The sequence below is a fragment of the Rhineura floridana genome, chromosome 3 (assembly GCF_030035675.1).
Source record: "Rhineura floridana isolate rRhiFlo1 chromosome 3, rRhiFlo1.hap2, whole genome shotgun sequence".
Lineage (NCBI taxonomy): Eukaryota > Metazoa > Chordata > Lepidosauria > Squamata > Rhineuridae > Rhineura > Rhineura floridana.
The window spans coordinates 213,743,011-213,770,586 of NC_084482.1; the positions used below are offsets into that span (position 1 = coordinate 213,743,011).

The 27,576-nt window shown below is 46.6% G+C and overlaps 1 protein-coding gene across 1 annotated transcript; it reads left to right on the forward strand.

The window, feature by feature from the left end:
- Window positions 1-242: 242 nt before the first annotated feature.
- On the forward strand, window positions 243-27,478 carry LOC133381501 (H-2 class I histocompatibility antigen, Q9 alpha chain-like). The gene is made up of 9 exons (XM_061620665.1): window positions 243-372; window positions 6,161-6,436; window positions 18,141-18,416; window positions 21,704-21,988; window positions 22,756-22,839; window positions 23,438-23,470; window positions 24,826-24,858; window positions 25,378-25,411; window positions 26,583-27,478. Exons 1-8 carry the CDS (start codon window positions 261-263, stop codon window positions 25,395-25,397), a joined length of 1,119 nt encoding a protein of 372 aa, XP_061476649.1. The 5' UTR covers window positions 243-260; the 3' UTR covers window positions 25,398-25,411; window positions 26,583-27,478.
- The last annotated feature ends 98 nt before the right edge of the window (window positions 27,479-27,576 follow it).

Below are 27,576 nucleotides of genomic sequence, written 5' to 3' on the forward strand. Positions count from 1 at the left end.
CCACTCCGTCTCGTCTCTCTCTCTCTCTCTTCTCTCTCTCTCTCTCTTTTTGGGGATTCCCAGCAAGCAGTTTGCAACTTTCTTTTTCCATTTTGGAGCCCGTCTCGCAGCCTGCCGGCACAGTGTTTGCCCAGCAACCGCTGCCGAAATCTGCACGCCGTTTTCCGATTGGTGGATTATTTTCCCCTCGGCCAATCCTTGCGCTTGCTCTGGATTCCAGAGGCGGGGCCCTTTCCTCCCCTTCGTGGTAAGGGCTTTGCATGCGACGAGAGCGCAGTGAGGTTGGGGTGTTGCTTTGGAGCGAGATGGGGTTCCTTCAGTGGCCCGTTGTGCTCCTGCTGGGGGCTGCTCTCTTGCTGGAGGAGTGTCATGGTAAGTGTCTCCGGGGGCGACACTGTCCCAACTGGGAGGTGGGGGGCAGAATTTGTAGCCGGCCCCTTGCAGAGGGCCTTTCCATTTACTTCGGGGGCAATAAGGGGGGAGGCGGATTTGCCCACCGTCTAATCCGGAGTGAGCCCCCTTTTCCGGTCTGCTTCTGCCTCAGTCACTCTCCTGCTCTTCTCATCGGCTGGAAACGGGCTGCGTTGCTCTGGGGCGCCGCTCTTCAGCCTTCGCCCCCCGCCAAGAAGGGGGAGTCCGGGGTTGCCGCTTCCTTTCCCCGAAGTAGGTTGCACCTCTGGGTGGGTGAGGGGGATCCGCGTCCCTCTTGCCCTTCCCAAATGCGAGTCCAGCCAACCTTTTCCGCCTTCAGATGTGATTTCTCCCCCGGGCAAAAAAAAGTGCCTGGAAAAGTCGGTGTCCTGAACGAGGAGTGGGGGCCGCTGGGCTGCGGGGAGTTCTCTCTGCCCCGCGCCTGACGCACCCCTTGGATCGTCACGGAAATGCCGAAGGGAAGGGCAGAGAGCTCCTAGGGAACGAGGGACCGGCCAGGCCTTTGAGACCCCCACATCCTGCCCCCGATTCCCCTTGAGCTCCATTCCTTCACCCCCTTGTCTCACCCTTTGCTTAGAACCTCCTCTGGAAGTCAGGAAACCGTCAATTCGGAGTCGGGAAGCCCAAACCTTCGTGGAGCCATCCACTGGGACCCCGAGGTCTCGTGCCTGGCCAGCCACTGCTAATTCGGACCCCATGGATATGTGAGAAATGAAGATTGTTTTTGTCCCAACATGCACCACTTTACACTGGCTCACATTAAATTGCATTTGCTATTTCACTGCCCATTTGGAGCTCTTGCTAGTCTTCTTTGCTTGTTTTAACAACCCTGAACAATTTAGGATCATCAGCAAACTTGGCCATCTCACTGCTCACCCCTAACTCTTGATCCGTCATGATCAAGTTAAAAATCACAGGACCCAATAATGATCCTTGGGGGACTCCATTTTCTATGCCCTCCATCGGGAGAAAAAAATGGAAATGGACTGCCTTCAAGTCGATCCAGATTAAGCTGTATTCAGAGGGGTTTTACCATTGCCTCTGTATGAGGCTAGGCCTCCCCAGCCGGCTAGTGCCTGCTCAGTTTGCCCCAGCTGGCAACTTGCCACAGCTTTACAAGCCAGCCCCTTCCTTGTCCGCAACTGCCAGCTGGGGTCAACTGGGCTCCTTGGGACTATGCAGCTTGCCCACGGCTGCCCAGGTGGCAGGGCACGTAACCCCTGAGCCAGTCACTGTGGGGGTGATCTTTAGCTAGCCTTTGACACCCAGGAGACACGAGCGGGGATTTGAACTCACAGCCTCTAGACTCCCAGCCAGGCTCTCCCCACTGTGCTAACTGTCCATTTCCACTTCTGCTTCCTGCTGAACCAGTTCCTGCTCCCCAAGACGACCCCTCCATTTGTTCCATGACTGCTATCTGACGTTTAAGTTCTTTGAGAACTCTTGGGTGGAAGGCCATCCGGACCCAGCGATTTGTCAGATTTTATTTTGTCTGTTAAGGCTAGAACTTCATCTCTTGTCACCACTTTTTGCCTCAGTTCTTCAGACTCCCTTCCTGCAAAAATTAGTTCAGGCACAGAAATCTGCCCTATATCCTCCACTGTGAAGACAGATGCAAAGAATTCATTCAGCTTCTCTGCAGTCTCCTTATCCTGCTTTAGCACACCTTTGTCTTCCTTGTCATCCAAGGGGCCAACCGCCTCCCTAGACAGTCTCCTGCTTTGAATGTATTTAAATAATTTGTTCTTGATGGTTTTTATGTTTTTAGAAATGTGCTCCTCAATTTCTTGCTTAGCATTCCTTATTCTTGCATTTCTTTTGCCAGAATTTGTGTTCCTTTTTATTCTCCTCATTTGGGCAAAATTTCCTTTTTTGAAGGAAGCCATTTTGCCTCTAATAGCTTCTTTTACTCTGCTTATTAACCACGCTGGTATCCTCTTGGCCCTGGTGGTACCTTTCCTGATCCTGCATTATGCACTCAGTTGAGCTTCTAATACTGTGCTTTTAAACAACTCCCGAGAATTTTGATCCTTTCCTCTTTTGATCTTGACTGAGATGAAGCTGAGCTGGAGGAAGAGATTGCGGCTTCCTGAGACAGCGATAAACTTTGAGGTGTCTGCAGTTAAAAACAGGCTCTCCTGTGGGTCTGAAGACTTTAGTACTTTCATGATGAGTCTTATTGTGGCTTTTCAAAGCTGCTGCTGAGGGCCTGAAGTCTTGGGCCTGGAGCCTGAAGGTGTTCAACGCAAATTAAAGATCGACTTCCGAGAGTTCAGTGTCTACTCAGTCACTGCCTCTCAGCCTCATCACCATAAGTCAGAATCAACTTGAAGGCAGTACATTTACATTTTTAAATACGATTCTTTACTCTTCTGGTTAGTTTTCTTATTCAGCAAACATCAACATTAACAAAACATGCACATGGGTTTTTGAATGGATTTTGTACATAAATATACATAAATGTTTTTACATAAATATAAAGTTTTTTAAAAATAAAATTTATGAAATTGCAGTCAAGACAACAACATGAGAAACTTCAAATATTGGGTGGTATAGTTAACTCAGTCTTCTTCTTTTTCACCTTCCTTGTTCACTGTATGGAAAAGAAATACAAGCTTTCCTGCTTTTTCCATTTCCAACTTATTTCTCAATTTAGTATGAATTAGTCCAAAGGAAGAAAAAAAATCTTTGTTCACCTTCAGAAGAGGCTACTGCTGCTAAGAGCTGAATTACCATTTCAGTGGTCTCTTCCTTGTTCAGATCCACTCCATCTACCCAAATTCTGTATCCATTGACCTTCTCCAGTGAGATTTAACAGGATTAAGTGCAAAGTTTACACAGGGATAAGTGCAAAGTTCAACACCTAGAAAAGGAAACCAAGTGCACAGTTATAAGATGGGGGATACTTGGCTCAGCAATACTACATCCGAGAAGGATCTCGGGATTGTTGTTGATCACAAGCTGAATATGAGCCAACAGATAAGAAAAAAAATCAACTCCTTTGAAATGTGGTGTTGGAGGAGAGCTTTGCAGATACCATGGACTGCGAAAAAGACCTGACAAAGACCTGGGTGTTAGAACAAATTAAACCAGAACTATCATTAGAAGCTAAAATGATGAAACTGAGGTTATCATACTGTGGACACATCATGAGAAGACATGATTCACTAGAAAAGACAATAATGCTGGGAAAATAGCAGGAAGTAGAAAAAGAGGAAGGCCAAACAAGAGATGGATTGATTCCTTAAAGGAAGCCACAGACCTGAACTTACAAGATCTGAACAGGGTGGTTCATGACAGATGCTCTTGGAGGTCGCTGATTCATAGGGTCGCCATAAGTCGTAGTCGACTTGAAGGCACATAGCAACAAAAAAAACCAAGTATAGTTTCAAAGTCACAGGAAGTATTCGTTCCCCTCTATTCAGCACTGGTTAGGCCTCATCCTGAGTACTGCGTCCAGTTCTGGACATTGCACTTTAAGAAGGATGCAGACGAACAGACAGGTTCAGAGGAGGGCAACAAGGATGATCAGGGGACTGGAAACAAAGCCCTATGAGGAGAGACTGAAAGAACTGGGCATGTTTAGCCTGGAGAAGAGAAGACTGAGGGGAGATATGATAGCACTCTTCAAGTACTTGAAAGATTATCACACAGAGGAGGGCCGGGATCTCTTCTTGATCGTCCCAGAGTGCAGGACACAGAATAACAGGCTCAAGTTGCAGGAAGCCAGATTTCAAATGAACATCAGGAAAAACTTTCTAATTGTTAGAGCTGTACGACAATGGAACCCATGACCTAGGGAGAGGGTGGGTTCTCCAACCGTGGATTCAAGAGGCAGCTGGGCAGCCACTTATCCCAATAATATCTTTATTGTTTGCTCTATGCTCATGGATGTACAGCAGGAGGTCCGTGGGGGATGTGGGGCTTTTGCATGAAGAACTCACCGGGTTCCGTTCCTCAGATCTGGGTTTTTATGTCTTGGAGGCTGCCTGCATCTTTAACTTTTTATGATATAGTCCATGAGCATGAATGTGAACTGATGTGGCAGTGGGTTGCGGTGTCTCTCTGTAGAAGTCCTGTGGATCTGTGTCCTGGGTCCCTTGTAACCCAGGGATGGCATAAATAGCTAGATCTGCTGCTCCTGTTGAGGATCTGTGTTAAGGTGAGGGTGGGGACAATAGAAAAAACATAAGGATCCATGTTTGGTATCCATGTTTTTGCACCTTTACTGTAAAGTAAGATACAGGTGGGATTTGTGTAAAGAATATGAGAATCCATGCTCTGAATCCGTGTTTTAGTGCCACACCCACCTGAATTGGTGATATTTATGGTAGAGTCCATGGAGATGGAAGCAAATTGTGGTTGATAGTGAGTTTGTGGGGGGTGTTGTGTGGAACAAGACATGAGTGTTCCTGGCTTGGAACCATGTTTTTGTACTATGGCAGCGCCAGAAAATGCTCACTGTCCCTGGGTGTAAATGTGAGGAGTAATTTGAGGATAGATTTCAGCATCTCCATCTAAACCCATGTTGATTTGGTCGTCGGATCCAGGTGTTTGTATCATGGGGTGCCAAAGAGTATTGAGTCCACTATTTTTATGGTACAATCCATGGAAACAGATGCAAGTTGTGAATGGATGGTGGATTTGGAGTGTTTTGTATTCAAATTATGAGGCTTCCTGGCTTGGTTCCATGTTTTTCTACCAAGGTTGTAACAGAAAACTTTGGATCTGTGATGTTAATGGCGTAGTCTGTGGACACGGATGTGAGGGTTGTTTCCAGAAAGTTGTCGCTGTGTTAAACCCAAGTAAGCCTCAGGATTGCTGTTGCCTCTGCGTCCGATTCCCTAACTGCATATGGGTACATAGGTTTTGGGGTTCTATGGGACCCTGACCTGTGCCCCCACAGGGCCAGGAGGGAGCAGAGCCCCTGTTCTTGTGGCAGAGTTGTCAGGATCTACCACCTGTGACACCATCTGGAATGTGGGCAAGTCTGTCCTGGTGGCCCCTGAGAACCCCACTTGGACCCCAGGGGATGGCGGAGTGGACCAGAAGGAGGAGGTCTTCTCTCTGATCCGCTCTTGGAGTATAAATCCAGCCCTGGCCCTGAGTTGAGGATAAATTTGTAATGTCCTGACACTAAAAGCTAAGAGACTCTGTGCAGATCCATTTTCTACCTTTTTCCCCCTTGGGACTGCAATCCCTTTGGGGCAGAGACTAAAGAGTGTGGAACCACATATGAGGTTGATCATCAAAGGGCAATAATGATGGATTGGGGAGGTGGAGATTCCACCTGAGAGCTCCTTCATAGCACACTCGCCTGGCCTCCAACTTTCCTCCCTTTGACCCCATGATACCCACCTTCTCCTTTTGTCCCTTTTACCCCTGTGTGCTGCCTGTATTTATGCCCCCACCCTTTCCCTTACTCCACATTCTCTCCTCCTCTGTCCCCTAATTACCCCCCAAAGGTTCTTTCTCTCTCCTGTGACCCCCCTCCGACTTTAGACTTTCTAGGCCTCTTGCCCTGCTCTGTGCCCTTCATCCCCCTCCCTGGGGTATATTCCAGGTCTGCAAGTAGGACCATACATCCCACTGCCACCCCCACCCTCCCCACAGACCCCTTGGATCTTCAGATGGGGAAGGGGGTCTCCTGAAATACAACATGGTTCAAGGGGGAGGTGCCCTCAGCTGCAGGACCCCTAATGCTGCCTCTGTCTGTCTTTCTTTCCAGGCTCCTCCTCGCACTCCTTGCGCTATTTCTACACAGCTGTGTCGGAGCCTGGCCAGGGGCTGCCGGAGTTCATTGTTGTGGGGTATGTGGATGACCAGCTCTTCATTCAGTACGACAGCAGCACCAGGAAGACCCTGCCTCGAGCCCCCTGGATAAAGAAGGTGAAGGGCTACAAAGCCGGGTACTGGGACAGGGAGACGGAGATCCTTCAGGGCACTGAGCTGCTGTTTAGAGGGGACCTGGTAACTCTGCGGAATCGCTATAACCAGAGTGGAGGTGAGTGGAAAGTCAGAGAGGCACAAATCTCCCCCCCACAAAAAAAATCATCCCTCCCATGGTCAGGAGATGGGGAGAGGGGGCTCCCAGGAGGAAAGAGAGGGGGGCTCCAGCCACGGCAGAAGCTTCTCCCCCCCTTCTCTACAAACCAGGGTCCTAATGGAGTTTTGGGGGTGGCGGAGAATGAGACCATGGGGGAGGGGATCCATCCAGTACCACACTGTACATGGAAGGGGAAGGGGAGACCCTGAGGCAGGTGTCGAGCAAGGTTTGAGGGGTGATCCCACTGTGGGATGGCACCTGCCCGTATTTGGACAGACAGACAAACTTTCAAAAGCGAATTGAGCCCCAGAGCAGCGGCCTGTTCCTCCTGCTTCAGAAGAGGCCACCTGTCCAGACAGAGGTGCTGATTGGCTGGCTCTCCTGGCAGTCACCAAGCCACTCCCACCCCCTTGCCCAGTGTTGAAAGGAAAATCTGAAGAGACCTTCAGATGGACGGGCTCTTGGAGGTGCAAGTGGCAAATAAAGGTTCAGAAGCAGCAGCCTGGTGGGCACCTGAAGTCGGGGGGAGTGGGAAGTCAAACAGGAACTAAAACCCTGCGTGAGGTTTTGGGGCAGGGAGACCCCAAAAGGTCTATGCTGGAGTTAGAGGAGACTCCTGTGTTGCTGGAGAAGCAGGAAGGTTGGGGGGGCCGCAGGGGGGCCCAACACCCGGACCTGGATAGAAATGATGTCCAACTCAGGCTTAAGGTACTGGCTCACATCTCTCTCAGCCCCCGTCAAGCAAGATTCCTATTATATCTATGCTTCCCCCCCCCCCGGTTCCTTATTCTTTTCTTCATAGTTTGGCTATTATTGCCCTGGGTGGGTGGGTGTCATGTTTGGCAGTGATCTGTGTCCAAGAGAAACATTGGACTGGACTTAATTCAGCACCAATTAATATAGCAAAAAAGGCTTTATTTTTGCCAGTTCCTCCATATAGGATTTTAGATGGCTAACCTATGGTCAGTCACTGGGAGGGCACCCCATTGAACTTCATGGGACTTGCACTGGAGTAAATACCTACAGGATTCCATGGTAAAATCAGCAGCATCATTTCTGTATATCCAGCATCTGTTACATGTATTTTTATATATTACTTTATGTACAATATTGTGTAAGGTTAATTTAGCTCCACATCAAGTGTTTATTTCGAAGACCGAATTTTTATCTAAAGCTCTGAGTTACTTTTAGTAGAAAAGTTCTTTTTAGACAAGTGTTTTTTATTCTAGTGGTGTAAAACAAAACATGCCAATTACTGGCTGGAGAAATCCTACTCTGTTTCCTTCCCCAAATGAATTTAGCTAATATATTTTTCTCCCACTGGTTTTCATTTGTAAAGAGACCAGTATTGGGACATTTCCTATCTATTATGTATAGAAATAGAGTTTATAGGAATTTTGGCAGAACATTTAGGGTGCAATCCAAGTTGCATTTACGCCAGGCTGAGAGGAGCTGGGTGTGGCGGATCTCCAGCTGAGCCGGCTGGGCCTGGCTCAGCTGGGCTACATCGCCGTTAGTCCCTCAGCCCGGCTCTGCTGAAGCTGTGCCGAGACCACCGTAAGTGAAGCTGGCATAGCCGACTTAAGTCCCAAAAAAGGGGCATTCTGGGGAGGGGCCAAGGTGAGGGGACTTGGGCCATATCCAGCTTGTGTTTGGAGTGCTCCTGCAGGTCCCAATTCAGGCAAAAGTTCCACTGGGGAAAAAGTCAGTCTAAGAAAATTAATACAGTAGAAGTCAATGGAGAAGGCTTACTGTCTGGTAGGGGTATTTATTGACTCTATGGTTCTATGTTCTGTGATGGCCTCAATTTAAGGAACCCCCAAGGCCATTTCCAGTGGTGCAATCCTGTGTGCCCGGTAGAGCATTTAGGATTGTTGCTGTAAGAGCCTCGTAGATTTTTCTCCACACAATTTTTAGCAGAAATAAAATAACTAAGATATTTACCAGATTGTTATATCAAAGCCATGTTATAATATTTCTGGGTTTATCTTTACTACTTAACTATCAACAGCTTAGTTTTTAATTTTATAGCCTGTATTTTACTACAAGAGTCAATTGAAATAAGGAATTCATGTATTGAGCCAACTGGTTTTGCCCAGAATGGCAACAGTGATTAAGTGTAAGGCCAGCAATGTTTTTATTTTATTTTTGTTTCCCTAGCAAAGTGTTTGAGGCAAATAATAAGCTAGAGGATGGCCACCCTTGCAGTACATAGCAGGGATATGGAGCCCTGTTGGTTCCCTTTTACAGCTCAGGGATAGGCCTGGAAGTCAGAGAGCCTCTTTGCCACCCTCCTCGTCCAAGGCTGCCTCAGTCATCAAAGAAATATGAGCAGCAAAGTGGAAAGACTGAGGCGGGGGGAGGAGCTGCTGATCTCCAATTCCTCTCCATCTTCCCTGACCATTGGCCATGCTGGCTGCTGAGGTCGTTGTGAGTTGGAGTCCAGTAATACCTGGAGAGCAGCCGCTGCTTCCCCACCCCTAAACTATTGGTACAAGTTTGTGGATGCTTACCTGGAAGTAAACTCCACTGAACAGATAGGAGTTACTTCTGAGCAGCCATCCGTGGGATTTGGCTGCTTGAATGTACAGCCTCAGCCTGGTTTTTGGTAAGATAACGGCAGAAAATTATATTCTAAACACAAGCATCACACACACACAAAACCTGTGCTCTGTCTCATTCTCTCTCGGTTTCTTATGTGCATCATTTTTATTTTTAAAATATATTACCCTTGTCTACAACAAAATGGAGTTTATTCCTAACTAAATATGTTTAGCCTCAGAGCACAGAAGCAAACACTATTTTATTCCTGTAGTTGTGATGCTCTTGTGATTTAAGTGAGTTTAAAATGTGAAACTGCACATGCTCACAATACTTTTTAAAAATAAAAAAAATCAGGATTGACAAACTGTTTTTCTTGTGTTTTTACTCTAACATAATCACGATGTAGGAATCAGGCCTTTACGGTGGTGGCGCCCACCCTTTGGAAATCCCTCCCATTGCGCCGTCTCTATTGTCTCTTTTTGGCACCTCTTGAAGACCTTCCTTTTCCAACAAACCTTTTAAGTGGAGGTTTTTGTCCTAGCCTTTATCTGTACTGAACTTGAAAATCAGTGTTAAATTGCTTCTGGATGTTTTATGGGAAGCAATTTATAAATTAAATGAATGTTGAAGTAGTTGTAAAGTGTAGAATAGCGGGGGGGGGGGAGCAAAGAGAGGAAAACTGTGAACTGTGTGCTTCCCAGCTGGCTCAAGGGGGAGGTTTAAGACTGTTAAGTTCAGGTTGTAAAGTCATCCAGCTCCAGCACTGTGAGCGGCGCAGGGTGAGAGAGAGCAAGCAACTGGCTCACAGCAACGCAGGCTCCAGCCTTCCCCTCCCCTTTCAAAGGCTCCAGGTGTTCCTTGGCAGCAGCAGGTGAGGTGTTGAGCCTGAGCAAAAGCAGGAAAGCTCTATGTCAGGCGTGTAGACTGAGGGGGCCTTGAAGAAGGGATGCATATCTCTTGAGGTAAACTCTTTTGCTATTGTCCCTTTTGTTGGAAGGACATTGGGGCGCAAGTGCATGTGAAGAGTGATTTAAGCTGCACATGGCCATACGTTCCCTCGTGCTGTGCAGGGCCAGACCTGCTGTCCTCCGTCTGTCCTGAGCATCTGTTGGGGCTGCAGATGCCAGACTACCAGCCATGCTGGGCCAAGCACCACCAGAGCACCACCCACCAGCACTTGACCATTTCCCATTTGAGCATGTGGGCTGAGTGGTGGTGGGTGCAGGACACAGCCATGGATCCTGGCCTCCCTTTGTGCCGGAGCTCCTGTGAGAGACTGGAGGGGGGAGGCAGAGACCAGGTGCAGCCTCAGGCTCTCTGGGAAGGAGGGAAGGAGGGCAGGAGCATCCACAGCCCCGGACACAGCCCACCATTGCGTCTGCCCAGAGCTTGGAAAAGTTACTTTTTTAAACTACAGCTCCCATCAGCCCCAGCTAGCATGGCCACTGGATTGGGCTGATGGGAGTTGTAGTTCAAAAAAGTAACTTTTCCAAGTTCTGCGTCTGCCCACCCCAACCATAGAGAATTGTTACAAAACAATTAAGATCTCCCAGGAGTGTTTCTTAATATGTGCTTCAGAGAAATGCACTTGATGTGAGGTGCGTGACCTTCCAAAAGCAAGTCCTGTGGCAAAAACTCTTAAGAAGATTAGGTACATTAAGCACAAAGAGAGTCATTTCAAAAACTAAGAACTTGGCTTTATGTCATCATTTAATGTATACCATTGAAAGTAAATTTAGACACATAGATGTTTATGTATTAGACATCTATACTTCTACTTGCCTGACCACAGTTATCTGAAGAATTTGAAGTCAGTTTTCCCCAGGCTGGCTTCAGATCCCTGCTCAGGTCTGAATCTGGGTTGCTTTAGTCTGATAGTGTCGATACCTCACCTGTAGAAAGGTAGCAATTATGACCTGCCTTGCAGGGCTGCTGTGAGGATAATCAAGACAGGCTGTACAGTATTTAGCCAGTAAACATAACAGATGATTCATCCCCCACAGGAGCATCTGAGGAACTTCCTTCATTATCAGCTGAAGAGTATCCCAGTGCACCCAGGAGTCTTTTGACGAGACTCCCACAAATCCCTTTTTTGGTGTCAATAATGCAATCTCCAGTCAAACTGGGGCTAGAGAGAGAGATGGCCAAGCATCCATCCCCTCTTCCATTTCTTTAACAATAACTGGGTGCACTGAAACAGGAGATGGGCTCAATTTACAATATGAAGCAATTCACAAATGTACTAAAGAGAAGAAGCAGCAGGTGTAAAGTGCAGAATGGCAGTGGGGTGGGGAGAAATGGAAAGAGTGTGCACAGCTGGCTGATGCACCTGGCTGGCGAAAGGGGGAGGGAAGGCCTAAGACTATTAGGTTCCATGCTGTAGTTCTCTCCCCTCCAAAGGCTCCCAGGTACTTCCTAGGCTCGGAGTCAAGTGTGTTGATGTGGGGGGCTTGGGAAAGGGGTGCACATCTCTCTAGGGTAAACCCTGCTGCTGCTGCTCCTTTTGTTGAGGATTGGCTGGGAAGCAGTGGGGGGCATGTGAAGAGTGATTTAAGTTGCTCTTGCACACACATGTTCTGTCATGCTGGGCTGGGCCTGCTGCCCTCTGACTGTGCTGAGCGTCCTTTGGGGCTGCTGATGCCAACCAGCCTTGCTGGGCCAAGTGCCCCCAGAGCATCCCCCATCAGGGCTTGCCCATTTCATATTTGAGCATGTGGGTTGGCTCGTGAGTGTATGAACACGTGCATGGATCTCTGCCTTCCTCTGTGTGTGATCTGCTCCTAGGAGAGACTGGAGCGGAGGGAGGAGTTGTTCAGGCACAGCCTCAGGCTCTCTGGGCAGGAAGCCAGGCAGGCAGGAGCATCTGTAGCCCACCCTGACCCCCCCAGCCCACCATTGGCCCTGTTTCACTGTTTCTGCCCATCCTGACTGTAGAGGATTGTTACAAAACAATTAGGATCTCCCGGAAGCGTTTCTTAGTATGTGCTTCAGAGTAATTCACTTGACACGAGGTGCTTGACCTTCCAAAAGCAAATCTTGTGGCAAAAAGCTTAACTACATTCAGCACAAAAGAGGAGTCATTTCAAAAGCTAAGAACATGGCTTTATATCAGCATTTAATTTTCACCATTCACGTAAATTTAGACACATATTTACTTATGTTTATGGCTATTTAGGCATCAACATCCTCTACTCACCGAGCACAAAGATCTGAAGAATTTTAGTCAGTTTTTCTCAGGCTGACTTCGACTGCCTCTTTGGATTTGAATCTGAGTTGCCTCAGTCTCAATTCCTCACCCTTTGAAAGGCAGCGATTATGGCCTGCCTTACAGGGCTATTGTGAGGATAATCACGACAGAGACTGTACTGTATTTATCCATTAAACAGAAGAGATTATTAATCATCTGCAGGAGCATCTAAAGAACTTCCTACATCATCAGCTAAAGAGCATCCCAGTCCACACAGGAGTCCTTTGACAACACCCCCACAAATCCCTTTCTCGGTACCATTAACGCACTCTGCAATCAAACTGGGGATAAAGAAAGAGATGCTCCCTCTTCCATTTCTTTAAAAGTACATGAGTGCAGTGAAACAACAGATGGGCTCAATGTAAAAAGAAAAGAATAAAATGTAAAAACAAACAAAAAGGTTGAAAATGCTGTGGACGAGGAGGAGAGGATCAGGCCAGTTGTATCCGTGTCACTAAAAATACCACACATCTGCCCCTAATAGCCACTAACACAGCAAAAGAGCAATGAAGGCAGTTTCTTCTATATTATTTCTACTTAATGTGAGTTTTGTACTGTGTCTGTTTTTTAGGAGGCAGGGCATACATTTGGGATCAATCAGTAAATAGTTTCTCTTGCATTACTGTTTGAGTGTTGGGAAACTGTGTCATCCCTTCAACAGGAGGGCCACCTTGAGGAGGTCTTGGCTTTCCAAGCAGAACTAAAGCCAAATTTGTTGGGTGGGGGGAGACAGACCAACCTCCTACGCACATTCCCAAGGACACCACAGCAAGAGGGAGATGCAGCTTCCTCCGGAAGAAATGCTCTGTTTCCTTTTTAAACGGAAAGGATGACATAGAGAAAATCAAGAATGGTTCAAAGTACATGGGAAGAGGTAAAATGGTTAACCAGTGACAAGGTTCATCGAAAGTGAAACGTTCTTCCCACAATGCCCTGTAAACCAGTGGAACTCATTACCACAATATGCTAGGAAAGGCAATGAAGAGGCCTCTAGTCTTGAGGAAAGGACTAGGCAGATTCAGTGTGTGTGGGGGGGGGGAGGGAGTAGGGTTGCCAGGTGTCCAGTTTTCACCCAGAGACTCCGGATTTCTTGGGTCTTTGGGCCTCCGGGTGAGTCAGCTTAATCTCCCGAATCTCAGTTTTCATTTAAAAACAATTAAGTTTCTAGGTAGTCTGGTTCACGAGATATACACCAAAACATCACACACACCCCAACTTCTGTGAAATGATCTCTTAGCTGGCTGCTCTAACCCCGCCCTTTCAGGTTTGTAGTAAAGTCAGGGTTGTGATTAACAAGGGATTTCTGGGCCTCTAGGCAGTACCTAGATTCCATTGCAAAGGTAAAAAATTATTGTTTTTTCCTGTTTATCTGAAAATCTCATAAATTGAGTAAGTATATAGCTTTCAGCAGTACCAAAAGTCTTTTTTTCTCATGTGTTCAGGAGTCAAACAAGTTTAAATTTTCCTGGGCTGTTGAAGATGGCAGTGTTTTGAAAACCTTCCCACTATGAAGTTTAATACTTGCTTTTCTGGGAGTAAAGCTGCAATGCTAATCCCACATACCCGGAGTAAACCCCATTGAATTCAATAGAACTTACTTTTGAGTAGACATGGTTAGGATTGTGCTGTAAATTAATGGGACTTTTGAGTGAACATAGCAAAGGATTGTGTTTGAGTTGTAAATCTTTCTCTCCCCCTGCAATCCTATTTTTAAAGCAATTAGGTAGGGCTTGCATAGATATCACTTCCTTTATTATGTAGGAAACTAATACTAATTTTATTTTTAAAAAGATGTTCTGCAATGACCAACTCATTTTGACAATAAACTATTATATGGGATCTATGTATTTTTACATCTCCAGTGTGTGTGTATATGGAATCTTCCCAACAACCCTATGAGGTAGAATTGCCGATTAGAAACCAAGGCCTCACAACAAGAAATAAATCCCTTTAAAATCCAATAACCATAAAAAGTATAAACACTTGCAAAACAGCTTAAAGTGGCATGATTTTGAATTTTGGGTTGGGTGAGTGTTCCTTATCACTTGAGGCTGCAGTTCTGTGCATGCTTCCCTGTTTGAGTAAGCCCCATTGAATACATTGGGACTTGCTTCTGAGTAAACAATCATAGGATTGCACTACAAATATCTTTACAGGTTGTGCAAATAATAAACACAGCAGATTAGGCTGAGAGATGGTGAGTAGCCCACGGTCACCCAGTAAACTTTATAGCTCATTTCTATTTTAAAAAATTAATTAAAATGATTTACATGCAGGCAAAGTTTATTAAGTAGATCCACACAATACATTTAAAGCACATCCAACTCACCTTTAAAGTGCATGACTTCCCCTAAAGAATCCTGGGAAATATAGTTTCCCCCTCAGTTATTGTTCCTACCACCCTTAACATGCTACAGTTCCTATAATCCCGTGGTGTGATTCATGAGCTTCAAATGTGTGTTTATTGTGTTTTAAATGAATGATGTGGATCTGCCCCAGGTATACTGTGCATTCATTAGAAAATAATGATTTTAAAAGATACTTTTTTAAACAGGAAGGGCTACAGCTCAGTGGCAGGATATATGCTTTGCATTCAAAGGTCCAAAATTCAATTTCTGGAAAAGGCTATTGGCTGGAATCCTGGAGAGCCAATGCTAGTCCATGTCATCAGTCCTGAGCTAGATGGTATCAAATGGCCTGAGTTGATATAAGGTAGATTCCTTTGTTCCTAAAAGTGGAAAGAGAACCAAGGGCCACAGTGACTCCAACATTTATTTATGTATTTTATTTACAACATTTATATACTGCTTTATTGTAAAAAAAATCTCAAAGTGGTTTACAGAAGGAATTAAAACAAAATTGGCAAAAACAGTTAAAGATGTATTTAAAAACATTCAAAATAATAAAATCAACAATGAGTTAAAAACAGATAAAAACACAATAGCTTCTACATGCCTGGGTAGGCTTGCCTTAGCAAGAATGTTTTCAGCAGGTGCTGAGAAGGATACAGTGAAGGTGTTTCCCTAATGTCAATAGGCAGGGAGTTCCAAAGTGTAGGAGCTCCCACACTAAAGGACTGATTTCTTACAAGAGCAGAACAAGTACTATGTGGCCTAGTAGCAAATCGGCAACCAGTGCAGATTTCAGAGCAGAAGTATTATGTGCTGATAGGGTCTCACTCTTGTCAGCAATCGTGCTGCAGCATTCTGCACTAACTGCAGCCCCTGAGTCAGGTAGTGCTGCATGGGGATTTCTGTGACCTTGGCTGACCGGCTGCCAGGATTTGTTTAGTTTTGGGTTTTGGTTAGGAATCCTGCTTGTGGGATGCTGAGTTTTCTGCTTTACTCATAGGAGTTTTGTTGTTGTTGGTATGGTATGGTATGGTATTGCATCTAGGAGACCATCACTGTCTTTTGTTTTTCCTTTTCTGTTTGCATTTAATTTACCTTTAACCTCACTCCCTTACATCCATAGAAGCAACAACAGTGGTTCCATGCGCTCAGCTCAACCCCCTTAAACCCACTGATGATGCGCCTTGTTGGTTGCATGACGGTTTGTTTCTTGCCCAATAGTGGTAAAAGAGAATCCACATACTAGGAAATGTGGCTGCAATTGTTGTTCCCAAGCTGCTGTCTGTGAAGGTAGATCAAACCATGTGTGTTTTCTCTCTGTCAATTATTACTCACTGGAATTGGATTGGCTGTCAAAGTGAGTTTATAGCAGCCCACAAGGTAGACAGAAAGACGTAGAGAATCTTCTTACTCTTACTCATTTCTCAAACCTCTTTCTGAAGTGAAGGATCAAATCTGTAAAGACGTTTGGAGCAGCCATGTTGAAAGGTAGGGGCAGGGCCTTCCAGCCAGGGGGTTGCCAACCCTGCTTGGATATGCACATCTGTGCAGAGGATCTCTAGTCAAGCTTTACCAACAGCACAATCAAAACCATATCTACTCATTAGTAAGTCCTATTGAGTTCTATGGGACTTAGTAAGAGTGTTTAGAATTGCAGCCTTCAGGGGCATCCATCTTTACTCCCGAATGCTCCCATCTAACATCTCCACAACACTAGGCTCCTTTCTTCCTACAGTGGCCTTCTAGTTACTGGGCTGGCCTGAGGGCATTTAATCCTTCTTGCCAGAATCAAGTAGGCTAGATTAAATGTTCCCTACTCAGGCTGTGTCTTTTAGCTAAGATTTCTATTTCCAATCAGAGAAATCTCAGGCTTTGGGATGCTTCTGACCTGGCAACCCTAGGAAGGAGGGAGTGGGTTGTCGGTTGTTTCCCCTGGTCCTGTGGTAAGGGGTCCATGATGGGGAAGAGAGTCTCAAAGTCTGTTGTGTCCTGGAGTGAGAGTCCAGATTGAATGCAAGAACAGAAGCCTCTTCCCCTTTTTTTTCTGGTTTGGTTGATTGCAGACCCGAAACTGAGATCAGGAACAGAGTTTTAACCAACTTGATTATCTGACCTTCTGCATCTTTACTCAGAAGTAAGTCCATCTGAGTCAGCTGTTAAGTAAATAGGCAAAGGACTGCAGCCTTCAGAGGAGGGCAACAAAGATGATCAGGGGACTGGAAACAAAGCTCTATGAGGAGAGACTGAAAGAACTGGGCATGTTTAGCCTGGAGAAGAGAAGACTGAGGGGAGATATGATAGCACTCTTCAAGTACGTGAAAGGTTGTCACATAGAAGAGGGCCAAGATCTCTTCTGGATTGTCCCAGAGTAGAGGACATGGAATAATGGGCTCAAGTTGCAGGAAGCCAGATTTCGACTGAACATCAGGAAAACTTCCTAACTGTTAGAGCCATACTCTAACATACGACAATGGAACCAATGACCTAGAGAGGTAGTGGGCTCTCCGACACTGGAGGCATTCAAGAGGCAGCTGGACAGCCATCTGTTGGGAATGCTTTGATTTGGATTCCTCCATTGAGCAGGGGGTTGGACTGGATGGCCTTATAGGCCCCTTCCAACTCTACTATTCTATGATTCTATGACTTCTATGTGACGCTCAAAATATACTGTCAAAAATAAGATTTTTTTTTTCCTGTGACATTGCGATAATTTGGATATCACAATTAACAATGCCAGTGATGATGTGGGGGAGAGGGAGGGAGCCCATTTTACGATTTTGGAAGGTTTGGTGGTGGCACCCTCAGGTGAGGGAGGTCCTGGGAGCGGCAGGGAGCCATCTTAGGTGAGGGCAGCCTGAATGCTGATGAGAGCACAGGGGCCATTTTGAAATGGGGCAGATCCCACTTGTGGCTGCCCTCTTCTTCCTCCTGGGCGACCTGCTGTGCTTTTCCTCCTTCCAGCGAGCAGATCCTTGATGGTGGATGGGATGGAGGAGGAGGAAGATGATGTTCCTTCCCTGGAGGTGGAAGATGACCACAGTAGGAGAAGAGGTTGGGGGAGATCTGACCCGGCAAGGGGGTGGCACCTCTCTGGGCTTTTGGGAGGGGCTGCGTGTGATTGACAGGAACCTCCCTGAGGCAGTTGGGAGAGTCCATTGGGATTTATTCACGGGGGGAAGCCAGTGAACAGGGTGAGTGAGGGGTAGGGGGTGTCAGCCAGATCAAGGGGGAGAGAGAAAAAGGAGGGCACATAAAGTGGGGCTTTGTGGCCTCAGGGTTTCAGTGTTTGGCCATCGCTGAACATGTTTTAAGAGTCTTTAGCTCTTAACAAGAGATGCTGTCAGTTTGTTTCCATCTTTCCATGACTGACACGTTCTTGGGCTCTTCCCTGAGCCTGAGGTAAAAAGGTCTTTGCCCCGACCTTGTTTAGGGGGCTGGATGTGGCTGCGGCCTCCGCTTGCTCCCATCCTCCTGCCCCAGTTGACCTCTCTGGGGTCTCTCTCTCTTGTTTTTCCTTCAGGGTTTCACTCCTGGCAGCGCATGTACGGCTGTGAGGTGGGTCCAGAGGGGCGCAAAGGAGGGTATTCCCAGCACGGCTACGACGGGAGGGACTTCCTCAGCTTCGACAAGGAGACCCTCAGCTGGACGGCGGCCGATGCAGGGGCCCAAGTGACCAAGAGGAAGTGGGAGAGAGACAGGGCTTTTACCCAGTACACTAAGGCCTACCTGGAGGAGAAATGCGTTGAGTGGCTGGAGAGATACTTGGACTACGGGAAGGAGGTTCTGCAGAGGACAGGTGAGGGGGAGGGGGAGGGAGGGCTTGTTGGGGGGCTTGTTGAGAAAGCCTTGAGCATCCCCCACATTGCATCCCCGCACCGTCTCACATGTTCACACACACACATTCTCTCTCCCTCCAGACTGATCCGTCAGTCCAGGCTGTGGGGAGTTGATGGGCGCCTGGAGCAGCCCCTTCAGGGGACACCTTTGGAGACTGGGGAGGATTCTCCTCTTCTGAATTCTCACTCAGCTTTCTTTAGAAAATTAAAAAATAAAAGCCAAGGAGAGTAGCAACAGAGATCCTTACCTACACGTTTTGTACTTAAAGGTGCCTGTGGGTTTTTTCAAGTGTTGAGGAGCATTTAAAAACAGGGCTCCCCCTCAACCCACAGGCTGAAGTGGTTCTGTCCATTCCCCCCCCCTCTCCTTGGGAGATCATGCCTGGGATCGTTCTCCTCCCCGCAATAACTTTTTTTTCCTTTGAATGGCTTCACATCCCTCTGAAATTGTGTGCAACTCCAAAGTTGCCTCCACTCCAGGTAGATCTGCAATGGAAATGAGGAGAGGTGGGCAGCTTTTTCTACCTCAAGGGAGCTCTTCAGAACAGGCCAGAGTATAACTGGTACTGTCTGTACTGGAGCTGTTTGCTTTCTTCATTAAAATGAAGGTTAAAGTTCATGAAACATGAAACGTGGAAGGAACTGAGGGAGGACAAGTCTTGGGAGAGCAAAGAGCAGCAAATCCAGCCGATTTTCCTCCCCTGAAGGGAAAAACCAGCCTCACTCTGAGCTGCATTCAGTTCACGGCCTTCAACTGAAGACTCCTCCAGAAGTCCTTTTTATTGATGTTTTGTGCTCATGATGCTGTTGGGGGGGGGGTTGTCACAGGTGATCCCACTTTCAGTACTGTTTACTACACCTGCACAAGTCTTGGGGTGGTCACACTCTTCATTTCCAATCAGTGCCTATTCCAGAACTTTCAGCTGAAATCCTGTTAACTTTTTATACCACAAATATTCTGCTTTATGTTTGTCCTGCTTTTGTTGTGCTATAACCCCTCCTAGTCCTGTAGCCAGCCTTCCTTGTTAGGTGGGGCATTTTTGGGGGGGGGAGTGCATGGCACTAGTCAATCCCCCCAAAAAAACACATACACTGTTTCAGAGGATTTGAGAGCCAGGCCAGGGGGAGGAAAGGGCAGTGACCTTCCCCCTCACTCCTTCTCCATGCAGAGAGTGTGCTAACTTGCATAATGGGCTATCTAAAGGCTGAGTTAACAGAAAACGTAGTATGAACACCAGGAACTAAATGGTTGGCATTTGTTCTTGTTTCACGAGAAGAGCTTATTCTCTCAAAAAAATAAATTTTAATCTTATTTCTCCACACCAAGACAAAAAAAAAGTTTAGAAACAGAGTAAGAGCACATTACAATGCAGTCATAGTCATGCGTTTAGGGAGAGTGATGGGAGAATGATATGCATAGCTTTCTTGTTCACATCATTGAGACTGAGTCCTTAATTTTGTAATTTATGTACTGTGTAATACATTGCCTTTCATCAACTTATAAAAATGCTTGATAAACATGCAAGAAAGCTTCCTGAATGGTAGGTTCACAATACACCTTTTCAGATTGAAAAAAAAAACCTTTGTTTTTTCTTTCCTGCTGAAAAATGAAGGGAAAACTTTTTAACTGATTGCCATATTAAAGACTAAGCAATTGGAAACTAATTTTGGAAAGCAACTGGATTTTTTTTTACTGGTTGCTTGGATGATTTTTTTCTGTCCAGAAACCCTGAAAAGGCCTCATGCTAAGCTGCACGTATTGGGAAAATCAGAAATTAGGTCTGAATTACAGTCTAGGTGGAGAGACAGCCAGCGAACTAGTGTGTGCCACAGCAGCATTTCTGTTCCTCTAGGGCTGTTTTCATCCTTTGCCATCATGTACTCAAGAAAAAGAAAAAAATACCCTCTATGATTGTGAGTATCGTTAATGTTTAAAAGAGGAAAGTGTAACTTAGGGTAGATGTTTTTCAGATCACTTTTTTTTATTTCACCCTTTAACAATAGGCACCCAGTCCTGCTCCACTCATCATAATAACCACAGAATAAACACAATCTTCTTATTGAAGGCAAACAAACTGGGACACAACTGAAACTGAATCTGAAAAGCAGAGCAGAGTCCAAGGGTGGAGTCTAACTCTAGCCCATAATACACAGTTCTAATATTTAACCCTTCAGGGATCATACATACAGGCTGTTTTTTTTAGTATTACTTAAGTAACTGTAGGGTGATTGTGATGATGAAAACTCCCCTCTCAGTCAGGGAAAGTCTTGAGTGAGCAGAATTTTGGGGCCTCTTCCGGATGAGGTTTTGTTGTGCTCTCACCCTGCCTTCTTCGCTGAATTTCTCGGAGGGTCTTATCCTTACATTGCTCCTGTTCTTGAAACAAGCTGTCATTCTTTAAATGGAGGTTGTCATTGTCCTGTCATGTCACAAATTAAAAAGACAGTTCTTCCCCCCCCCCAAAAAAAATATCTCGGTGGTGGGCAAAGCACAGCTCTAGGGGCGGTGCACCTATTTGCCCCACTCTGACTACAGGGCTGGCCCCTCTGGACAGCAATAATGTGGTAGCGTTGGTGAAGCATTGCAGAACACACTACAACAGTATAAATCCACTAAATGTATATGTACTGCCTTCAAGTCGATTCTGACTTACGGCGACCCTATGAAGAGGGTTTTCATGGTAAGGGGTATTCAGAGGGGGGTTACCATTGCCTTCCTCTAAGAGGCAGTGACTGGCCCAAGGTCACGCAGGGAGCTTCATGGCTGTGTGGGGATTCGAACCCTGGTCTCCCAGGTTGTAGTCCAGCACCTTAACCGCTAAACCACACTGGATCACATAAATCCACTGCTAATACACTATTGCTGTGTCAAGAATACGTTGCTGAACACACCTGCCATAAAACAAAAGGGCAGGGTGGAGGAGCCCTTAGAGGGATCTGAACAAGTTCAGCCATGGGGACCTGGTGACATTTGCCTCTCAGCCCAGAAGCAGCTCTCTGAGAAAGTCTTAGAACCACAAGTTGTCATAGTCTTAGTCAACCATCCCAAGGGAGACTGAGGAATCTCGTTCCCTGGAACTTTCTTCAAGAGATCTCTTAGGAGTGCTGCAGATGTAGGATGTTGAATCACTGGGATGGCCTAGATGGGTACCTGGGGTATTTTTTCTGCTCTTAAAAGTACAGCATCCACCTTGCCTGCCTCTGGGGATGTCTCTGTGTTAACATCAGTGTTGCTTTTTTGTGGCAGAGCCACCAGTGGTGAAGGTGACACGCCAGGTGGATGCAGATGACATGGAGACCCTCTTCTGCCAAGCCCACGGCTTCTACCCCAAGGAGATTGACGCCAACTGGAGGAAGGACGGGAAGGTCTGGGTGGAGGACACCTTCCGGGGAGTTGTTGCCCCCAACTCAGATGGGACCTACCACGCCTTGCTTGGTGTCAAGATCGACCCCAAGGACAGGGACCGCTACTGGTGCCATGTGGAGCATGACGGCCTAGAGAAGTCTCTGAAGGTGGCCTGGGAGGAGCCTGGTGAGAGACAGCGGGGGAGGAGAAGGGGAAGGGGTAGGTTCTGGGAGGTGAACCTTCCCCCAGGCTAGAAAAAATGGAAAATGAGCATGTGCAATTTCACATTTTGAAAAAATGGAAATGGGCTGCCTTCAATTCAATCCCGACTTATGGCGACCCTGTGAATAGGGTTTTCATGGTAAACGGTATTCACAGGAGGTTTACCACTGCCTTCCTCTGAGGGTGAGAGGCAGTGACTGGCCCTGGTCACCCAGTGAGCTTCATGGCTGTGTGGGGATTCGAACCCTGGTCTCCCAGGTTGTAGTCCAACACCTAACCACTATACCACACTGGCTCTCCACCACACTGGTTATCAGGCTAGGAGGAGGGCCAAAACCAGAGACCCCCCCCCACAAGCATCATCGCTTATATCGACAAGCCCAGTTGAATTCTCTGGTGTGTGTGACTGGGTAGAAAGCAAATGATTTGGATCTTCTCATTTTTAACCGGGGTGCAGCCTTTTTTGTGAAATACCTACTTTTATTGTAGCCTGTAAACTGAACTTATATGTCACAGACAGAAACTGGCTGCCTCTTTTCCCCTGTAAGCCTGGATAGCTTCAATGTCATGGAATGTTCATAATATTTTACTTATTCAAAGTGTAATCTGTCAGCAGTGTGATGTGAATTTCATGAGCTCTGAAGTCATTTTGTCACTGTGGACCCATAATGGGGAAATATTGCTTTGGTTTTTCCTTAAATTGTTTTCCTCTTTTCCCAATTCGGCTTTAGCATCCAACATCGCACTCATTCTTGGGTGTGTTCTGGGGGCCATCCTGCTGATAGCAGCTGGAATTGCTGGGATCGTGTTGTACAGTAAGTGAACTGTGAGTGGATTTTGGGGGGTGGAGGTGGAGGTCATTTGGCTGTTAGAAAGGCTGTTCCTTCTGGGCTGTACTGCTCTGCTATCCCTCTTCTGCCAGCATTCATTATGAGTATGAAATTATATCCCAAGTCAGCCTGACTCCTCTCTCTCCTGGCATAAGTAGCATCCCCATTCTATTCCCTCAAAGTATGTTAAAATCTGAATATTTATTATTTATTTATTTATGTTTTGATTTATATCCCACCCTTCCTCCCAGCAGGAGCCCAAAATAAAAATAGAGCCACCCTGACCCACCCAGAATGCTTCTCCTGGTGCTGACCTGAGTTGTCCTCCAGCGTTGCTCCAGAAGGAGGGATCAGAGGCAATAGGGGTTACGGTGGAGGAAATCAGGAGGTGGGGTGATATTTGGAAGGCCTTCCTACCCTCTATGACTGCCAGTTTCCTGGAGGGCTGTTGGGCTTCCTTCCCTGGAGGCTGTTAGGAGCTGGACAGAAGCATCTGCCGGGGGTCCTTCCTGACCACAGAGGGTGAGGCTGGATGATCTCTGTGGGATCCCTTTCAGTTCTAACTCTCTGATTCTGTGTCTAGGAAAATGGCAAGCAGGATACAAAGAAGCGCCAAGTGAGTGAGATCTTTTTCTCTGCGTGTTATTTCCCCCAATGTGGGCAGGCCTGGGGTGGGAAATGAGGAAAAAAGAGGATTAGTTTATTGGGGTGGTGTCTGTGTCCAAGCCAGAGATGAAAAAGCGCTCTTGTCACTATAAAAGTGGAAAGAAGAAATAAAATATCTAAAGGGAGCAGAGAGTAATTAAACCCTCCCATGATCCAGGGAAACAGCATCTGACTTTAAGAGGCAATTAAGCGAGAGGCCATTGAAAGGGCAATTAACAGGAATCCTGCGGCTGTCCTTCACTGGAAGCAATGACAGCAGAACTCCAGTTGCTCCACATGCCTAGAACTGCCTCCTTAGACATCTGGAGGGCAACAGGTTGGGGAAGGCTGCCCTGCTATAACTCATCCTGGAATCAATTATAGATACTCAGTTTGTTTCCCAGGGTGGGAAAATTAATTTTTTATTCACTGTTAATTGTTTACTTGTATTTGTATTGCATTTTATATTGATTGTAAACTGCCTTGAGATGCATATTAGGCAGTATATTAATGTGTGGTATGACTGCAATCCTCTGTATGAGTTACCTGAGAATAAGCTGCATTGCTTATTTCTGACTGCATAAGGTGCAACTTGTAAAAAACATCCATCTCTTTAAGAAAAGATCCCCTGCATGGCAGCTGGAAGGGGAATCTGTCTCTTTCTTCCTGGAAGGAGGAAGCAGCCCACTAGGACCCCTGGCCCTTCCTCTGTGTTGATTTGGTGTTGTTGTTGTTATGTGCCTTCAAGTCGATTACGACTTATGGCGACCCTATGAATCAGTGACCTCCAATAGCATTTGTCATGAACCGCCCTGTTCAGATCTTGTAAGTTCAGGTCTGTGGCTTCCTTTATGGAATCGATCCATCTCTTGTTTGGCCTTCCTCTTTTTCTACTCCCTTCTGTTTTTCCCAGCATTATTGTCTTTTCTAATGAATCATGTCTTCTCATTATGTGTCCAAAGTATGATAACCTCAGTTTCATCATTTCGGCTTCTAGTTATAGTTCTGGTTTAATTTGTTTTAACGAAACAGAGGGGTAGTGGTCCAGGGTCATCCCTGGGGCAGCATGGCAGCTGGAAGGGGAATCTGTATATTTCTTCCTGGAAGGAGGGAGCAACCTCCGGAACCCCTGGCCCTTTCTGTGTGTTGATTTAAATATGTATAATTCTTGCCTACGTAAGTTTTTGTGATGTGTTAAGGCTATAGCTAAAGCAGTTATGCTCAGCTGATCAGAAAAGGGCCTGGTGTGTCTGAGAGTGAAAGAAGAGGTGGTCAGTACACCCCCATCCCTTCTGCTGACCTCCTCCTCCTTTTCCCCCTTTCCAGCAAGTGACCGAGGGTCCGACAACTCCAGCAAGGGTAAGTGCGGGAATCCCATCCCACAGGGCAGGGGGAGTTCTGCCTCTCACTGAGGACACTCAAGAACAGAGATCTTCCCAACTTCACTGTATCTCCAAAGCCCTATAGAGAGTCTTCTCTAATGCCCCTCAGACGTTCTCTGCCTGCCCAGTTCAGAGTTCCAGTGGAGAAAGGCAGGTCCTACTCCCTGACCCTTGTTTGAATCCCCCAACCCCACTTTCTCCTTGCGAGGAGCCAACTTTCAAAGCAGCAGAGCACCGTCTGCTCCCATCAGGCACACATTAGCTAAAGAGCACCTGGGCTCTGTGTTCAGAAGCACTGAATCCATTGCAGTCATCTGCAGATCCCATGGAGCCAACCGGTGGAGGCATTTCTACTTGCAGTGCTTGGCCTCCTCCTAGGGATTCCTGAAGCCTCAGTGAGGTCTAGCCTCCTCAAAATAAAACCTGTCTCCTGAATTGTTAATCACCTGTACAGTTTTGGGCAAGACTCACTCCATGTCCTTTCTCTCCCTCACAGGGAGCATCCAGACCGTCTAGGAGCCCCAAAGCAGGTGAGTGGCAGGGAAGGGGAGACTGCAAGGCCTCAGGAGGGAGATCCCAGCCTCCAGTCACTGCGCTTGAGGAAACCTCCTCAGCCCCTCCTCATGCTGACCACTTCAGGAACTGAAGGAAGAGCAGCCGTGGGGTGGGGGAGTGTTGGTGCTGTGGGGAAGATGGATGTACACGAAAGAGAGACTTCCAGCGCTCTGTGCCTTCCGCATATTAGCAAATAGATTGCCCTGCCCTTGCCCCTCCATCCCCTGCTACGGGAGATGGTGCCTGGGGCAGGAGAGGGTGGCTCTGCTTCCACCTCAGGCCCTCAGCTGCAGGACGCTCTCCTTTCCCAGGAGTGGGGTCAGGAGGTGTCAGGTGGGGAGCAGGAAGCCCTTGGCTGCAGGAGGCTTCCCTTTCGCGGTTGTTCAGCCGCCGCCCCCTCCCTCCTCCTGCTGGGAGAGACATTGCCCCACATCCAAAGCAGTGTTGCCCCTTCAAGGATCTCCAGGTACTGGATCAGCCAAGCAATGGCTGCAGCTTATACCAGGGTTTGAATTCCTGGTCAGCTACAGCCCCAAGTGCATTTTATTTACTAAACATGCCCTTCCTCCCAAAAGGAGCCCAGGGCAGCAAACAGGTGATAAAGTACTATAAACATCTATACAATATCTTAAAAACAAAGCATCTGAAACGCCCTTTATAAAATCTTTAAAAACAGTTCCAACGCAGATGCAGACTGGGACAAAACAGAGCTGCAACTGTGTCCCCCTGCAAATGAACATCCTAAGCCTCAAGCCCTGGAATTATTCCCTCACTTCCTTGTATACTGTTTCAAATCCTCGCCCTCCCCTAAACCTTCAGCAGGACCTAGATTCTGTGGGGTTCTCTGTAATGCATCCCTTAACTTAACTCTGGTGAGAACGTCATTGGAGCCGAGTGTATGTGTGGGGAGTGCCTGTTCTGCTCACAAAATTGCAAGGAGATTCTCCCACCCTGCAAAGCTGAAAGCTGCACAATTGGGAGAATTATAGCTAGTCTCCCCCCAGTGATTCCCTCCCTGCCGGCTCCCTCTCCTGGGGCTGCACCCTTCGCTTCTTCACCTGAGCTGAGAGGTGCTGAGACCACCCCCTCCCTCCCAGCCTCTTTCTGGATCTGGAATCTTTCACCATCTTCTCTCTCTCTCTCCAGTATGACCAACAATGTCAGCACAGCTCAGACAGTAGAGCTCCCAGCGCAAGAGGCGAGAGAAGAAGATTCCATATTCTGAAACCTTCAGGAATTTCTTCCGTCTGTCCCATCCAGCTTGGCTGGAACCAGCATGTACTGTGGATCATTTCTGATTTCAAGAGAGCTTAGCTTGATGTGATTTGCTTTTTAGCAGGACTGCTGCCCCCAGGGCACATTTGCACCTGAAGAAATAATTGTAGGACTTTCACCTGATGAAAGAAATCTTAAATCAGTGTTGATATTGGGAGTTTAAATCAGTTAATTGATCAACTGTGCATAGAGCTCTGTAAGAGAGAGCTCTTAAGAAAAGAAAGACTATATACTTAAGGGGGTGCTTTGGGGGGTTTTGCAACTACTTTTAGTAAAATAGTTAATATATTAAACATGGATATATAATTTAATGCTGAATTAATTAGGCCACATTTTTTGTAAACTAACATTTTTTAAATGGACAAATCAGTTTACCGTGGTAGCTGTAAAACATTCAGAATTATGCTTCTAGAGATGTCAGTTAATTTAATGAAATTGGGCAGAAAAGCAGCCGCCCACAGTGGCCATTTCCTCATGACCATCCCTGCTTTTTGGATAATTCTGTTGGATGATTTTGTTCCCGTGTTGTTAATAGTTTAACTGCTTCCAGTAGGCTTCTGCTTGGTGAGAGCAAAATGCTGGACTAGGCGGGCCTTTGGCCTGATCCAGCAGAGCTGCTCTTGGGTTTTGAAAAAGCTGTTTGCTGGTTAGACTTCATCTCTGCAGGTATCTAATCCCTCTCTTTAGTGACGTAACAAGGTAATATATTTTATACTTTGCTTTATAATATCACATGTAATAAATGCTTTCTTTTAAATTCTGATAAAGACTACTGAGATTGCTTGGCTAAACTGTAAGTATTTATTCTCTTCTGCTCCTGCTTGCTTCTTGGATGTCAGAAATACCCTGCTTTTCACTCGGAGTT

Excerpts from the sequence above, each read along its gene's own strand:
- LOC133381501 (XM_061620665.1), top strand. The coding sequence starts at position 261 with ATGCGACGAGAGCGCAGTGAGGTTGGGGTGTTGCTTTGGAGCGAGATG. Across the intron at positions 373-6,160 it reads CTTGCTGGAGGAGTGTCATG|GCTCCTCCTCGCACTCCTTG; the intron begins GTAAGTGTCTCC and ends CTTTCTTTCCAG. Across the intron at positions 6,437-18,140 it reads TCGCTATAACCAGAGTGGAG|GGTTTCACTCCTGGCAGCGC; the intron begins GTGAGTGGAAAG and ends TTTTTCCTTCAG.